This window comes from Salmo salar, unplaced genomic scaffold, assembly GCF_905237065.1.
Source record: "Salmo salar unplaced genomic scaffold, Ssal_v3.1, whole genome shotgun sequence".
In the NCBI taxonomy this organism is placed as follows: domain Eukaryota; kingdom Metazoa; phylum Chordata; class Actinopteri; order Salmoniformes; family Salmonidae; genus Salmo; species Salmo salar.
Window position 1 is genome coordinate 149,420 of NW_025548235.1, and position 18,402 is coordinate 167,821.

The window sequence follows — 18,402 nt, forward strand, 5'->3', positions numbered from 1 at the left end:
CAGTCTGTCCAGAGAGATATACAGCTCAGTCTGTCCAGAGAGATATACAGCTCAGTCTGTCCAGAGAGAGATATACAGCTCAGTCTGTCTAGAGAGAGATATACAGCTCAGTCTGTCTAGAGAGAGATATACAGCTCAGTCTGTCTAGAGAGAGATATACAGCTCAGTCTGTCCAGAGAGATATACAGCTCAGTCTGTCTAGAGAGATATACAGCTCAGTCTGTCTAGAGAGATATACAGCTCAGTCTGTCTAGAGAGATATACAGCTCAGTCTGTCCAGAGAGAGATATACAGCTCAGTCTGTCCAGAGAGAGATATACAGCTCAGTCTGTCCAGAGAGATATACAGCTCAGTCTGTCCAGAGAGAGATATACAGCTCAGTCTGTCCAGAGAGAGATATACAGCTCAGTCTGTCTAGAGAGAGATATACAGCTCAGTTTGTCCAGAGAGATATACAGCTCAGTCTGTCCAGAGAGATATACAGCTCAGTCTGTCCAGAGAGATATACAGCTCAGTCTGTCCAGAGAGAGATATACAGCTCAGTCTGTCTAGAGAGAGATATACAGCTCAGTCTGTCCAGAGAGAGATATACAGCTCAGTCTGTCCAGAGAGAGAGATATACAGCTCCGTCTGTCTAGAGAGATATACAGCTCAGTCTGTCCAGAGAGATATACAGCTCAGTCTGTCCAGTGAGAGATATACAGCTCAGTCTGTCTAGAGAGAGATATACAGCTCAGACTGTCCAGAGAGATATACAGCTCAGTCTGTCCAGAGAGAGATATACAGCTCAGTCTGTCTAGAGAGAGATATACAGCTCAGTCTGTCTAGAGAGATATACAGCTCAGTCTGTCCAGAGAGATATACAGCTCAGTCTGTCCAGAGAGATATAGCTGTAGAGAGGACACTACAGGAGACAGAACGCTGTAGAGAGGACACTACAGGGGACAGAACTGAACGCTGTAGAGAGGACACTACAGGAGACAGAACGCTGTAGAGAGGACACTACAGGAGACAGAACGCTGTAGAGAGGACACTACAGGAGACAGAACGCTGTAGAGAGGACACTGCAGGAGACAGAACGCTGTAGAGAGGACACTACAGGAGACAGAACGCTGTAGAGAGGACACTACAGGAGACAGAACGCTGTAGAGAGGACACTACAGGAGACAGAACGCTGTAGAGAGGACACTACAGGAGACAGAACGCTGTAGAGAGGACACTACAGGGGACAGAACTGAACGCTGTAGAGAGGACACTACAGGAGACAGAACGCTGTAGAGAGGACACTACAGGAGACAGAACGCTGTAGAGAGGACACTACAGGAGACAGAACGCTGTAGAGAGGACACTACAGGGGACAGAACTGAACGCTGTAGAGAGGACACTACAGGAGACAGAACGCTGTAGAGAGGACACTACAGGAGACTGAACGCTGTAGAGAGGACACTACAGGAGGCAGAACGCTGTAGAGAGGACACTACAGGAGACAGAACGCTGTAGAGAGGACACTACAGGAGACAGAACTCTGTAGAGAGGACACTACAGGAGACAGAACGCTGTAAAGAGGACACTACAGGGGACAGAACTGAACGCTGTAGAGAGGACACTACAGGAGACAGAACGCTGTAGAGAGGACACTACAGGAGGCAGAACGCTGTAGAGAGGACACTACAGGAGACAGAACGCTGTAGAGAGGACACTACAGGAGACAGAACGCTGTAGAGAGGACACTACAGGAGACAGAACGCTGTAGAGAGGACACTACAGGAGACAGAACGCTGTAGAGTGGACACTACAGGAGACAGAACGCTGTAGAGAGGACACTACAGGAGACAGAACGCTGTAGAGAGGACACTACAGGAGACAGAACGCTGTAGAGAGGACACTACAGGAGACTGAACGCTGTATAGAGGACACTACAGGAGACAGAACGCTGTAGAGAGGACACTACAGGAGACAGAACGCTGTAGAGAGGACACTACAGGAGACAGAACGCTGTAGAGAGGACACTACAGGAGACAGAACGCTGTATAGAGGACACTACAGGAGACAGAACGCTGTAGAGAGGACACTACAGGAGACAGAACGCAGGTAGAGAGGACACTACAGGAGACAGAACGCTGTAGAGAGGACACTACAGGAGGCAGAACGCTGTAGAGAGGACACTACAGGAGACAGAACGCTGTAGAGAGGACACTGCAGGAGACAGAACGCTGTAGAGAGGACACTACAGGAGACAGAACGCTGTAGAGAGGACACTACAGGAGACAGAACGCTGTAGAGAGGACACTACAGGAGACAGAACGCTGTAGAGAGGACACTACAGGAGACTGAACGCTGTAGAGAGGACACTACAGGAGACAGAACGCTGTAGAGAGGACACTACAGGAGACAGAACGCTTTAGAGAGGACACTACAGGAGACAGAACGCTGTAGAGAGGACACTACAGGAGACAGAACTGAACGCTGTGGAGAGGACACTACAGGAGACAGAACGCTGTAGAGAGGACACTACAGGAGACAGAACGCTGTGGAGAGGACACTACAGGAGACAGAACGCTGTAGAGAGGACACTACAGGAGACAGAACGCTGTAGAGAGGACACTACAGGAGACAGAACGCTGTAGAGAGGACACTACAGGAGACAGAACGCTGTAGAGAGGACACTACAGGAGACAGAACGCTGTAGAGAGGACACTACAGGAGACAGAACTCTGTAGAGAGGACACTACAGGAGACAGAACGCTGTAGAGAGGACACTACAGGAGACAGAACGCTGTAGAGAGGACACTACAGGAGACAGAACGCTGTAGAGAGGACACTACAGGAGACAGAACGCTGTAGAGAGGACACTACAGGAGACAGAACGCTGTGGAGAGGACACTACAGGGAGACAGAACGCTGTAGAGAGGACACTACAGGAGACAGAACGCTGTGGAGAGGACACTACAGGAGACAGAACGCTGTAGAGAGGACACTAGAGGAGACAGAACTGAACGCTGTAGAGAGGACACTACAGGAAACAGAACTGAACGCTGTAGAGAGGACACTACAGGAAACAGAACGCTGTAGAGAGGACACTACAGGAAACAGAACGCTGTAGAGAGGACACTACAGGAGACAGAACGCTGTAGAGAGGACACTACAGGAGACAGAACGCTGTAGAGAGGACACTACAGGAGACAGAACGCTGTAGAGAGGACACTACAGGAGACAGAACGCTGTAGAGAGGACACTACAGGAGACAGAACGCTGTAGAGAGGACACTACAGGAGACTGAACGCTGTAGAGAGGACACTACAGGAGACAGAACGCTGTAGAGAGGACACTACAGGAGACAGAACGCTGTAGAGAGGACACTACAGGAGACAGAACGCTGTAGAGAGGACACTACAGGAGACAGAACGCTGTAGAGAGGACACTACAGGAGACTGAACGCTGTATAGAGGACACTACAGGAGACAGAACGCTGTAGAGAGGACACTACAGGAGACAGAACGCTGTAGAGAGGACACTACAGGAGACAGAACGCTGTAGAGAGGACACTACAGGAGACAGAACGCTGTATAGAGGACACTACAGGAGACAGAACGCTGTAGAGAGGACACTACAGGAGACAGAACGCAGGTAGAGAGGACACTACAGGAGACAGAACGCTGTAGAGAGGACACTACAGGAGGCAGAACGCTGTAGAGAGGACACTACAGGAGACAGAACGCTGTAGAGAGGACACTGCAGGAGACAGAACGCTGTAGAGAGGACACTACAGGAGACAGAACGCTGTAGAGAGGACACTACAGGAGACAGAACGCTGTAGAGAGGACACTACAGGAGACAGAACGCTGTAGAGAGGACACTACAGGAGACTGAACGCTGTAGAGAGGACACTACAGGAGACAGAACGCTGTAGAGAGGACACTACAGGAGACAGAACGCTTTAGAGAGGACACTACAGGAGACAGAACGCTGTAGAGAGGACACTACAGGAGACAGAACTGAACGCTGTGGAGAGGACACTACAGGAGACAGAACGCTGTAGAGAGGACACTACAGGAGACAGAACGCTGTGGAGAGGACACTACAGGAGACAGAACGCTGTAGAGAGGACACTACAGGAGACAGAACGCTGTAGAGAGGACACTACAGGAGACAGAACGCTGTAGAGAGGACACTACAGGAGACAGAACGCTGTAGAGAGGACACTACAGGAGACAGAACGCTGTAGAGAGGACACTACAGGAGACAGAACTCTGTAGAGAGGACACTACAGGAGACAGAACGCTGTAGAGAGGACACTACAGGAGACAGAACGCTGTAGAGAGGACACTACAGGAGACAGAACGCTGTAGAGAGGACACTACAGGAGACAGAACGCTGTAGAGAGGACACTACAGGAGACAGAACGCTGTGGAGAGGACACTACAGGAGACAGAACGCTGTAGAAAGGACACTACAGGAGACAGAACGCTGTGGAGAGGACACTACAGGAGACAGAACGCTGTAGAGAGGACACTAGAGGAGACAGAACTGAACGCTGTAGAGAGGACACTACAGGAAACAGAACTGAACGCTGTAGAGAGGACACTACAGGAAACAGAACGCTGTAGAGAGGACACTACAGGAAACAGAACGCTGTAGAGAGGACACTACAGGAGACAGAACGCTGTAGAGAGGACACTACAGGAGACAGAACGCTGTAGAGAGGACACTACAGGAGACAGAACGCTGTAGAGAGGACACTACAGGAGACAGAACGCTGTAGAGAGGACACTACAGGAGACAGAACGCTGTAGAGAGGACACTACAGGAGACTGAACGCTGTAGAGAGGACACTACAGGAGACAGAACGCTGTAGAGAGGACACTACAGGAGACAGAACGCTGTAGAGAGGACACTACAGGAGACAGAGAAATGATGGACATGTCAATATATCTTGGAAGGAGTTAACGTGACATGCGAACAGGCCTATATATAACACCTCACTTCCTGGTTCTTCATGTAATCAAGCATTAAGAGATGAGGCCAGAATATTCAACAGGTTCTGGACATGAATATTCAACAGGTTCTGGACATGAATATTCAACAGGTTCTGGACATGAATATTCAACAGGTTCTATTTTTTTCTCCATTTAAAACAGATTCTGTTAAACATTCCTTTTCTTTCCAGGAACCAATGGCACGTCGTGTACACACACACACACACACACACACACACACACACACACACACAGCGTCATGTACACACACACACACACACACACACACACACACACACACACACACACACACACACACACACACACACAGCGTCATGTACACACACACACACACACACACACACACACACACACACACACACACACACACACAGCGTCATGTACACACACACACACACACACACACAGAACATTAGCATGTACACACACAGCATTAGCATGTACACACACACACAGAACATTAGCATGTACACACACAGCATTAGCATGTACACACACACACAGCATTAGCATGTGCACACACACACACAGCATTAGCATGTACACACACACACACACACAGCATTAGCATGTACACACACACACAGCATTAGCATGTGCACACACACACACAGCATTAGCATGTGCACACACACACACACAGCATTAGCATGTGCACACACACACACAGCATTAGCATGTGCACACACACACACAGCATTAGCATGTGCACACACACACAGCATTAGCATGTACACACAACACACAGCGTCATGTATACACACACACACACATGACAATGATTATACCCCTGTACAGGGGCCAAACAGGCAGGATATAACCCCACCCACTTTGCCAAAGCACAGCCCCCACACCACTAGAGGGATATCTTCAACCACCAACTTACCATCCTAAGACAAGGCCGAGTATAGTCCACAAAGATCTCCGCCACGGCACGAACCCAAGGGGGGGGCGCCAACCCAGACAGGAAGACCACGTCAGTGACTCGGCCCACTCAAGTGACGCACCCCTCCTAGGGACGGCATGGAAGAGCACCAGTAAGCCAGTGACTCAGCCCCTGTAATAGGGTCAGAGGCAGAGAATCCCAGTGGAGTATAGTTATCAAATCAAATCAAATATATTTATATAGCCCTTCTTACATCAGCTGATATCTCAAAGTGCTGTACAGAAACCCAGCCTAAAACCCCAAACAGCAAGCAATGCAGGTGTAGAAGCACGGTGGCTAGGAAAAACTCCCTAGAAAGGCCAAAACCTAGGAAGAAACCTAGAGAGGAACCAGGCTATGAGGGGTGGCCAGTCCTCTTCTGGCTGTGCCGGGTGGAGATTATAACAGAACATGGCCAAGATGTTCAAATGTTCATAAATGACCAGCATGGTCAAATAATAATAATCATAGTAGTTGTCGAGGGTGCAACAAGTCAGTAACACAAGAGTAAGTGTCAGTTGGCTTTTCATAGCCGATCATTGAGAGTATCTCTACCGCTCCTGCTGTCTCTAAGAGAGTTGAAAACAACATGTCTGGGACAGGTAGCATGTCCGGTGAACAGGTCAGGGTTCCATAGCCGCAGGCAGAACAGTTGAAACTGGAGCAGCAGCACGGCCAGGTGGACTAGGGACAGCAAGGAGTCATCATGTCAGGTAGTCCTGAGGCATGGTCCTAGGGCTCAGGTCCTCCGAGAGAAAGACAGAAAGAGAGAAAGAGAGAATTAGAGAGAGCATATTTAAATACACACAGGACACCGGATAAGACAAGAGAAATACTCCAGATATAACAGACTGACCCTAGCCCCCCGACACATAAACTACTGCAGCATAAATACTGGAGGCTGAGACAGGAGGGGTCAGGAGACACTGTGACCCCGTCCGATGAGTTACAGTTAGGGAGTGAACGTTATTTATAATAAGGGTTACATGGAGAAAATCGTACCTCTCTGAAATGAAAATGGATGGTCCTCCACTTCAGTAAAATATATATTTCGCCTAAACCCTCCTTGAACGAGTGACCCTCCCCTATACCCCAAAATAATCATTAAAACATGGTGGATAGCAGAGAACCGGTCTACCGTTCACTTCCTGGACAGATTACATGGCCCGTAACACGCTGATCACACCGCGCTCGCGCCGCGTCGACCAGCGCCTGCGTTGCCAAGCGCTGTAGAAGTCAGTTCTATTTGTGACGCTGAACGATGTGCAAGTCCTGCCTCTCCCATCTCCTCATTGGTTTATAGAAGCAGATACCCACATGCCATCTCCTCATTGGTTTATAGAAGCAGATACCCACATGCCATCTCCTCACTGGTTTATAGAAGCAGATACCCACATGCCATCTCCTCATTGGTTATACTCACGTTGGGGGATTGAAAGATGAACTGAGGTCGGTCGGTCGGTCGGTCGGTCGGTCGTCGTGGTAACTATGAAAGTTAGTTGCCAATCGCCATATAAAGTCCAGAGAAGAAAAAGCCTGGAAGGAGGAGAGATGACTATAAACGAATCGGTTGACCGTTTTATCTTTGGATTAATTGTCGGAGTTGAGGACCTTGTGCATTTCAGGTAAAATAACAACTCAATGTTTATATAGCTCTGCCACATAGTGGATGTTTTGGTGGTGTCTCTGATTTATAGGAAGTGGACGGACCCACAACCCTCTGGTTTAAAGGAAGTGGACAGACCCACAACCCTCCGGTTTAAAGGAAGTGGACGGACCCACAACCCTCTGGGAGTGTGTGCAGGTTTTGTAATCTGGAGCTGAAACAGGGCCCCCGACCCCTCACATACTGAAACAGGGCCCCCCACATACTGAAACAGGGCCCCCCCACCCCTCACATACTGAAACAGGGCCCCCCACCCCTCACATACTGAAACAGGGCCCCCCACCCCTCACATACTGAAACAGGGCCCCCCCCACCCCTCACATACTGAAACAGGGCCCCCCACATACTGAAACAGGGCCCCCCACCCCTCACATACTGAAACAGGGCCCCCCCACCCCTCACATACTGAAACAGGGCCCCCCACCCCTCACATACTGAAACAGGGCCCCCACCCCTCACATACTGAAACAGGGCCCCCCACCCCTCACATACTGAAACAGGGCCCCCACCCCTCACATACTGAAACAGGGCCCCCAACACCCCTCACATACTGAAACAGGGCCCACACACCCCTCACATACTGAAACAGGGCCCCCCACATATTGAAACAAGGCCCCAACACCCGTCACATACTGAAACAGGGCCCCCCACCCCTCACATACTGAAACAGGGCCCCCCACCCTCACATACTGAAACAGGGCCCCCCACCCCGCACATACTGAAACAGGGCCCCCAATACCCCTCACATACTGAAACAGGGCCCCCCCACATATTGAAACAGGGCCCCCCACATACTGAAACAGGGCCCCCACCCCTCACAAACTGAAACAGGGCCCCCCGGGCCCCAACACCCTCACATACTGAAACAGGGCCCCAACACCCCTCACATAGTGAAACAGGGACCCCCCACATATTGAAACAGGGCCGCCACCCCCACATACTGAAACAGGGCCCCCCACCCTCACAAACTGAAACAGGGCCCCGGGCCCCCCCACCCCTCACATACTGAAACAGGGCCCCCCCACATACTGAAACAGGGCCCCCCACCCCTCACATACTGAAACAGGGCCCCCCACCCCTCACATACTGAAACAGGGCCCCCCACCCTCACATACTGAAACAGGGCCCCCCACCCCTCACATACTGAAACAGGGCCCCCCACCCCTCACATACTGAAACAGGGCCCCCACCCCCACATACTGAAACAGGGCCCCCACCCCTCACAAACTGAAACAGGGCCCCCCGGGCCCCCCACCCCTCACATACTGAAACAGGGCCCCCACCCCTCACATACTGAAACAGGGCCCCCCCACCCCTTACATACTGAAACAGGGCCCCCCACCCCTCACATACTGAAACAGGGCCCCCCACCCCTCACATACTGAAACAGGGCCCCCCACCCCTCACATACTGAAACAGGGCCCCCCACATACTTAAACAGGGCCCCCCACCCCTCACATACTGAAACAGGGCCCCCCACATATTGAAACAGGGCCCCCCACCCCTCACATACTGAAACAGGGCCCCCACACCCTCACATACTGAAACAAGGCCCCCCACCCCTCACATACTGAAACAGGGCCCCCCACCCCTCACATACTGAAACAGGGCCCCCCACCCCTCACATACTGAAACAGGGACCCAACAACCCTCACATACTGAAACAGGGCCCCCCACCCCTCACATACTGAACAGGGCCCCCGGCCCCAACACCCCCACATACTGAAACAGGGCCACCCCCACCCCTCACATACTGAAACAGGGCCCCCGGCCCCCACCCCTCACATACTGAAACAGGGCCCCCCGGGCCCCAACACCCCTCACATACTGTCTGTACAGGATTCCCCGGAGTGGCAGGTAAATATGTTTATAGTATTTCTAATGTACCAAGGTCCTTCCCCCGGCTACCCACCATATCGCTCAAACCGATGGTTGTTCTCCTCTCTGTCTGTCTGGGGCGATGAAAACTCACACACACGCACACACACACACACACACACACACACACACACAACACACACACACACACACACACACGCAACATACACACACACACACACACACACGCAACATTGTGATTGGTTAGTGTTGTAATATACTCAACAGGAAGTGACCAACAGGTACTGGGTTGTGATTGGTTAGTGTTGTAATATACTCAACAGGAAGTGAACAATAGGTACTGGGTTGTGATTGGTTAGTGTTGTAATATACTCAACAGGAAGTGACCAACAGGTACTGGGTTGTGATTGGTTAGTGTTGTAATATACTCAACAGGAAGTGAACAATAGGTACTGGGTTGTGATTGGTTAGTGTTGTAATATACTCAACAGGAAGTGACCAACAGGTACTGGGTTGTGATTGGTTAGTGTTGTAATATACTCAACAGGAAGTGACCAACAGGTACTGGGTTGTGATTGGTTAGTGTTGTAATATACTCAACAGGAAGTGACCAACAGGTACTGGGTTGTGATTGGTTAGTGTTGTAATATACTCAACAGGAAGTGACCAATAGGTACTGGGTTGTGATTGGTTAGTGTTGTAATATACTCAACAGGAAGTGACCAACAGGTACTGGGTTGTGATTGGTTAGTGTTGTAATATACTCAACAGGAAGTGACCAACAGGTACTGGGTTGTGATTGGTTAGTGTTGTAATATACTCAACAGGAAGTTGACTGTACCCGTCTGGCCGGACTAGATTAAAGGGTGGAAAGATCTCATCTATAGTAAAAGCATTGCATGAATATATCATCGTATTTTGTATTTTTCTTTCATTGTAAATAATTGTACATATTAGCGGAATATTGTTTTAAGGCTATTTAAAGAGTGGGGAGGAGGAATTAACCGACAGATCTGTGAACATAGCAGCCTATAGTCTAATGTAGTCTGTCTAATAGGTAATAGCCCCCCACACCACTAGAGGTCTAATAGGTCTAATAGGACTAACTACCTCTTCTTTCTTTCGTAAGGTCTAATTAAAACGAAGACGGTTTAAATTAATTGTTGCTCTAATCTGCCTCCTTTCAACACCACGAGCTGTCCGTTTCTGATCGATCGTGTCGACGTAAATTACTAGAATCTGGCTTATCGTGAGATCAATAACTCTGATAAATACATTACGGGTAAGAAACATATTGTGTTTTTTTTTTTTAAATAATCATCTATTATAGTAGTAGCCAGCTATCAAAGTTGACCTTTGACCTTCCTCCTCCTCCTCATCTTCTAACGTTGCTCTGTGCTTCTCCCAGCATGCACCTTGGTAGCCTATAGTCTATGGATCATTTCATTGAGACCATGTTGAATAGCCAATAGGTGCCATTGATATAGCGCCCCCAGTGGAGAATCAGAGATTGAGGGGCGGCATCGGGCACACATCGATATATAACCTAATAAGCCACTAATAACAAAATAAAATAAATAAAAAAAATAGACATATTGACATTTCAATTACATGACCCTCCTCTGGACTAGATTCATCCTTCCCTAAACTGAAATTGAAAAAGCATGACCCTCCTCCATTTTCCTCCAGGTAAAACATTCTGGAAATGTTGATCCGTTCCTTAGTCGTACCTTTTCTAGTCTGTTTTAACAAAGGCTGCCTGTAAACAGTGCATTCGAAAAGTATTCAGACCTCTTAACTTTTCCCACATTTTGTTACGTTACAGCCTTATTCTAAAATGGATTCAATTGTTTTTTTTACACCCCCCCCCTCATCAATTTACATACAATACCCCATAATGACATCACAATACCCCATAATGACATCACAATACCCTATAATGACATCACAATACCCCAAAATGACATCACAATACCCCATAATGACATCACAATACCCCATAATGACATCACAATACCACAAAATTACAAAGCAATAACAGGTTCTTAAGATATTTTTTGCAAAATGTATTAAAATAAAAACTGAAATATCACATTTAAATAAGTATTCAGACTTTATTCAGTACTTTGTTGAAGCACCTTTGGCAGTGATTACAGCCTCGAGTCTTCTTGAGGTACAAGCTTGGCAACACCTGTATTTGAGGAGTTTCTCCCATTCTTCTCTGCAGATCTTCTCAAGCTCTGTCAACTTGGATGGGGAGCGTCGCTGCACAGCTATTTTCAGTTCTCTCTCGCAATGTTCGATCGGGTTCATGTCCGGGCTCTGGCTGGGCCACTCAAGGACATTCAGAAAATTGTCCCGAAGCCACTCCTGCGTGGTCTTGGCTGTGTGCTGTCATGACGTTGGCCTGTGGCTAAGGTTTATGACCCCCCCCCATAAATACCTTTCTCCCTTCCCCTCTCTCTCTCTCTCTCTCTCTCTCTCTCTGACCCTACTGAAGGACTCTTGAATAGCCTTTGTTAAACATTGAGAGTCTGGGAACATCAAACAAGTGGGGGGGAAAGGAACCATATTTCGGTAATAGAACCAGTTGGAAATATACCAGGTACTTAATGAATATGGATGTCAGTTCGGTCGTCATCTGAGACATTATGACTGATGACAGGACGACATAAACTGTACCTGGGAAAGTATACACCCTCTAGTTATCAGATTCACATGGAATTGTTGTTCAATTTAAATGTATAAAAAATGAAACTATTTGTGAAAAGATTAAATGTAATTTTAACTTCCAAATGAGAGAATTGGGTTTTCATAAGGTTAGAGCTCCGCTCACTCGGCGGCCCCGCCCATGTGAAGAGACATTGGTTATAAACTATGAAACACGCCCTTCTCTCCCCTCCTGTATATATTAAAGCCCTTGACGAGAACGTACCTTTCTGTTCCCGACTACATTAGGATGTTAGAAGGGTTCAGATAATAAACTGGTCCAAGGACGTGAGGACTTACCATTTCCGCGTTGAAAGGACAAAGACCACCTACAGAACTAAACCAACCTCAGATAATAACCTAACAAAATTAACATCGAATTTCAATGTGAAGGTGACGACCTTCATGCCGGAAGGATGAATTTCGAATACATACCAGCCAGGATATAGCATGGCAACTTGGTATGGACTTTGAACTCTTATTCGCTCCAGAAGTGATACCTCCTAGCCGTTGAGTTAGCAGCGGCAGCTGCTAACGTTGGGCTAGGAAAGGGACGGACAAAGGATTTGCTCTAACAAACAACACGATACTACAAAGTATACAGTTTACCACCAGAGACACTCTTCAAAGGACAAGGAAGATCTCTGTTTGGGCGACACGGCCAGCATCTACGACCAACCTACCGAAGCGCAGCTCAGAGTAAATATTTATTGCGTTTTCCTTTTTCCAAATGGGCGGTAATTTTAAAATGCATAAGATAATGTATTTACGATAGCAGAGCTTCTCCCTTTGGTCCTCAGTCTTCCCGCTCTTTCACTCAAACCCAACCCCCTTTCCTTTGTGTAACCAGCCGTCATGTCGGCTCCGTCCACCAGGGACGTTTTCTGTATGACATCATTTGCATTCTGTGTATATGTAATTCTGTGTGATTAGTTAGGTATTTAGTAAATAAATAATTAAACCCAATTTTGTATTGCTGATTCAACTTGTTAGCCAGGGTTCGTGAAGATAACCAAGAATTTACCAGTTTTTCAGATGAGACTAAACAAGGTGAGGATTGAATATTGACTGCTATTGATGTGAGAGATTACCAGGTCTTTAAGAGTTTATTCGGAAGATAACAGCTCTATAAACATTCTTTCGTGGTGCCCCGACTTTCTAGTTAATTATCTACCTGATTAGCTTAATCAGGTAATATTAATTACAGAGAAAGGATTTTATAGAATAGCATGTCATATCACTTAATCCGGCATAGCCAAAGACACGACAGTGCTTAGTGTCGTTGTCCTGTTGGAAGGTGAACCTTCGCCCCAGTCTGAGGTCCTAAACGCTCTGGCGCAGGTTTTCATCAAGGATTCTCTCTGTACTTTTCTCTCTATCGTGACTAGTCTCTCAGTACCTGCCGCTGAAAAACATCCCCACAGCATGATGCTGCCACCACCATGCTTCACCGAAGGGATGGTGCCAGGTTTCCTCCAGACGTGACACTTGGCATTCAGGCCAAAGAGTTCAATCTTGGTTTCATCAGACCAGAGAATCTTGTTTCTCATGGTCTGAGAATCCTTTAGGTGCCTTTTGGCAAACTCCAAGCGGGCTGTCATGTGCCTTTTACTGAGGAGTGGCTTCCGTCTGGCCACTCTACCATAAAGGCCTGATTGGTGGAGTGCTGCAGAGATGGTTGTCCTTCTGGAAGGTTCTCCCATCTCCACAGAGGAACTCTGGAGCTCTGTCAGAGTGACCGTCTGGTTCTTGGTCACCTCCCTGACCAAGGCCCTTCTCCCCCGATAGCTCAGTTTGGCCGGGCGGCCAGCTCTAGGAAGAGTCTTGGTGGCTCCAAACTTCTTCCATTTAAGAGTGATGGAGGCCACTGTGTTCTTGGTGACATTCAAGAAGGTACCCTTCCCCAGATCTGTGCCTCGACACAATCCTGTCTCTGAGCTCTACGGACAATTCCTTCGACCTCATGGCTTGGTTTTCGCTCTAACATGCACTGTCAACTGTGGGACCTTATATAGACAGGTGTGTGCTTTTCCAAATCATGTCCAATCAATTGAATTTACCACAGGTGGACTCCAATCAAGTTGTAGAAACATCAAGGATGATCAATGGAAACAGGATGCACCTGAGCTCAATTTCGAGTCTTAGTTACCTTGGCATAGCTGGCATAATATATAGTTACCTTGGCATAGCTGGCATAATATATAGTTACCTTGGCATAGCTGGCATAATATATAGTTACCTTGGCATAGCTGGCATAATATATAGTTACCTTGGCATAGCTGGCATAATATATAGTTACCTTGGCATAGCTGGCATAATATTTAGTTACCTTGGCATAGCTGGCATGTCTGTCCTTGGAAATGTTTGTGTTTCTTACAACGTCATGCTAATCACATTAGCACAGAATGAATGAATATTAATGAGTGTCAGAATGAATGAATATTAATGAGTGTCAGAATGAATGAATATTGATGTGTGTCAGAATGAATGAATATTGATGAGTGTCAGAATGAATGAATATTAATGAGTGTCAGAATGAATGAATGAATATTAATGAGTGTCAGAATTAATGAATATTAATGAGTGTCAGACAGAATTCATGTCTATTAATTAGTCTTTATTTATTTAAATTACCTCAGGACAATAGAATCATCATTTGTAAACCAAAGCAGGACCAGGTATTTTGGCTGCATTACGGCGAGAGAACGTGAACTAGTCTAGACCTCGACTAGACACCACATGATACAACCTAGGATGAGCAACGCTTCAGCGGCGGCTCTGTTCTGGGAAGGACGTGTCCCCATTCTAGCCTTTCACACAAACAAGACACTTGAACATCTTTACAAAATGACAAATAGCATTTCTCTCTGCCCGTCAGACCTTTTATACCTTCTATAACATCACACTACAAAACCAGGGGGGGGGGGGGGAGGTCTTTCTGTGATCCAATAATAAATATATATATATATAAACAATAAATCCAACATATTCAACATATAGTGCTGTGTGTCGTTACAGCATCACCTCTGTAGATTCAGGATAGATTTCCACATCTATGTCCCCAATGGTGCCCTATCTAGTGCACTACTTTAGACCACATCTATGTCCCCCAATGGTGCCCTATCTAGTGCACTACTTTAGACCACATTTATGTCCCCCAATGGTGCCCTATCTAGTGCACTACTTTAGACCACATCTATGTCCCCCAATGGTGCCCTATCTAGTGCACTACTTTAGACCACATCTATGTCCCCCAATGGTGCCCTATCTAGTGCACTACTTTAGACCACATCTATGTCCCCCAATGGTGCCCTATCTAGTGCACTACTTTAGACCAGATCCATTTCCCCAATGGTGCCCTATCTAGTGCACTACTTTAGACCAGGGCCCTATGGGACCCTATTCCCTACATAGTGCACTACTTTAGACCAGGGCCCTATGGGACCCTATTCCCTACATAGTGCACTACTTTAGGGAACGGAGTGCCATTTGGGATGTTGGCATAGTTCTGCTCCAGATACAAAACGGAGTCATAACCAATACAAGTCAAATAAGAGTAATTGCTTTTGTTTTGGATGAATGCACAGCCTTAAAACCCTTTCACTTCTTCCGTCTTGGGTTCACATCCATATACCATTAAACGCTTCCTCGATTCTCACACGTAGAAGCTAAAACATTTGAGACAAGGAAATGTAAATAAAACTGTGCAATAATACAGGCTGTCTATAGCTGTAACTAAATACAGGCTGTCTATAGCTGTAACTAAATACAGGCTGTCTATAGCTGTAACTAAATACAGGCTGTCTATAGCTGTAACTAAATACAGGCTGTCTATAGCTGTAACTAAATACAGGCTGTCTATAGCTGTAACTAAATACAGGCTGTCTATAGCTGTAACTAAATACAGGCTGTCTATAGCTGTAACTAAATACAGGCTGTCTATAGCTGTAACTAAATACAGGCTGTCTATAGCTGTAACTAAATACAGGCGGTCTATAGCTGTAACTAAATACAGGCTGTCTATAGCTGTACCTAAATACAGGCTGTCTATAGCTGTACCTAAATACAGGCGGTCTATAGCTGTAACTAAATAACATATTTGACATGATTAACATTAACGAATCCGAGTGTTGCGATAGTGAACCACTCATGATAAAAATCAGGCCAGTCAGGTGGATTACGACTGTAAATAATATGAACTATTACTCTGAAGGTCGTCCCCCCCCCCCAGCGTTAGTAATGATATGTATCTCAGACAGTTCTGTTGCTGTACGTCTCCTCTAGAGGACGGAGGACGGGGGGGGGCTGAAACAGACAGACCGGTGAGACACCGCTTCACTCTCCGTCACAGAGGCCTTATACAGTGGAGCGTTCTGGCATGATGGACGGAGTACCTGCTGCCTAGCGCTGGAACCTTCCAGCAGACAGACAGACTCGCTCTGGGGCATATTCACTAGGGCAACAAACGGAAGCAAACAGGACGAATAAAAAAAGTGGGGAGCTGGTAGGTATTACACACGAACACCCTTGTTTTCTGTTGCACAACGTTTGATATAATTTCCCCCCATAATGAATATCACCCGGGTCTGTCACCTCAAAACAAAAAACGGACAGTCGGACTAGTTCTGGTGTGGCGCCGCCAACACATCAGCTCTGGTTGCTGTTCTTCGAGGTCTTGGTGGAGGAGTTCTGTTCGTCTCCCGTCAGTAGAGCCTTTATCTCAGACGGGATCTTCCCCTGGTCCATGGCTGTACACCACTGCTTGTACTGAAGGAGAAAACCAAATAGAGAGTTAGATGACAGAGTTGGCTGTGGTCTGGAAACATCTATTTAGCGACACAGAGGCTTGTTTAGAATATTAACTATATTAGTGACTGTCAGTGTCTCCGGAAGTTTCTACGGGATGGACTAGGCCTCTATTCAAGAGGCAGGTAAAATAAAATAATTCTAAATTTGTGAAATATGGTGGATTTTTTCTTTTCTTCACCCCAACACCAAATGAGTGGTGGTTTTAGATAATTGACGGGGAACAGCCAGGTGCATTTAGGAAGAACGGGTGATGTAGTTACCATCTCCAACTCTTCCCTCAGGGCGCAGATGGCCCTCTCCTTGCTGGACACGAGTTCCTCCAGATACTGATACCGGAGTTTCTTCCTGGCTCGGCACTCACGGGCGCTCTGACGACTCCTCTCCAACTTGGCTTTCAGATCAATTTTAGCGGGTTTACGGCCTCGTTTACCGGGTTTCTTCACTTTACCTCCCACCATCTATCGAGATAACGGCAGAACAAGACAATAAATACACAGCGGCCTTTTGTTATTCGGAGACTGTAGTCTTAGTGCACCAGTTAGCTACAGTAACCTAACCTCTTGTTGGAGAAGCAAAACACAATACACCAGAAAAGCATGAACAATCATGACTGATTTAAGCCTACAAACATGTTTAACAAATGCAGAGAACCACATACCTTGCTGTCATCCATTTTGGTCAACACAAAGCTATCTATCGAGGGCTGCTAGTGACGCAAACTCGACCGTTTTCAAGATGGATGACGATCAAATGAAGACAAGTTGTGGATTATATATATATATATAAAAATAAAAATATATATTATCTCACAAATCAACACATTTTCTTAAAAATAGGAAAACATTCCTGTAGCTTCGTGTTCGACAGCGTTTTTGTTGCACTTTTTTTCCTGCTCCAATGTTTTTAGCGACAGTGACGCTTCCTGTTGTGGTAACTTCAGACCGAGCCCCACCCCCCCCCCCCTTCGCTAGGGATTCTGGGACTTGGTGTTTTTTTGCGTGACTCAATCAAAATGAAGTTTGTCTGTATACCAGGGGTATAAAAACTACAACTACCATCAACTATTACGAAAATATGGGTGGAGGAACCAAATAATATTCTATCTAATGGGGTCTGTGAGAGGATCTCTTCGTAATAAAGCTATAAACGCTCATATAACGTTTTCACGTTGCGGTATAAAGGACAGTGTCAGTCTGGAGCAAGTTATTATAATGTGTATAATTATGGTAATATATTCTCAATTATATACACTACCGGTTAAAAGTTTTAGAACACCCACCCATTCAAGAGTTTGTCTTTATTTTTTTACTATTTTCTGTATTGTAGAATAATTGTGAAGTCATCAAAACTATGAAATAACACAATCATCAATTGTATAAAACCATGTGTGATATCACCTATAGTATAAACCATGTTTGATATCACCTATAGTATAAACCATGTTTGATATCACCTAT

General features: G+C 46.6%; 1 protein-coding gene across 1 annotated transcript; it reads right to left on the minus strand.

Moving 5' to 3' along the window:
* Nucleotides 1–14,732: 14,732 nt before the first annotated feature.
* crbl2 (cAMP-responsive element-binding protein-like 2) lies at nt 14,733–17,863 on the minus strand. Its single transcript, NM_001139915.1, is given in 3 exon segments — nt 14,733–16,903; nt 17,206–17,403; nt 17,604–17,863. Coding segments are annotated over 3 exon segments (333 nt in total). The 5' UTR covers nt 17,619–17,863; the 3' UTR covers nt 14,733–16,783.
* Between the last annotated feature and the right edge of the window lie 539 nt (nt 17,864–18,402).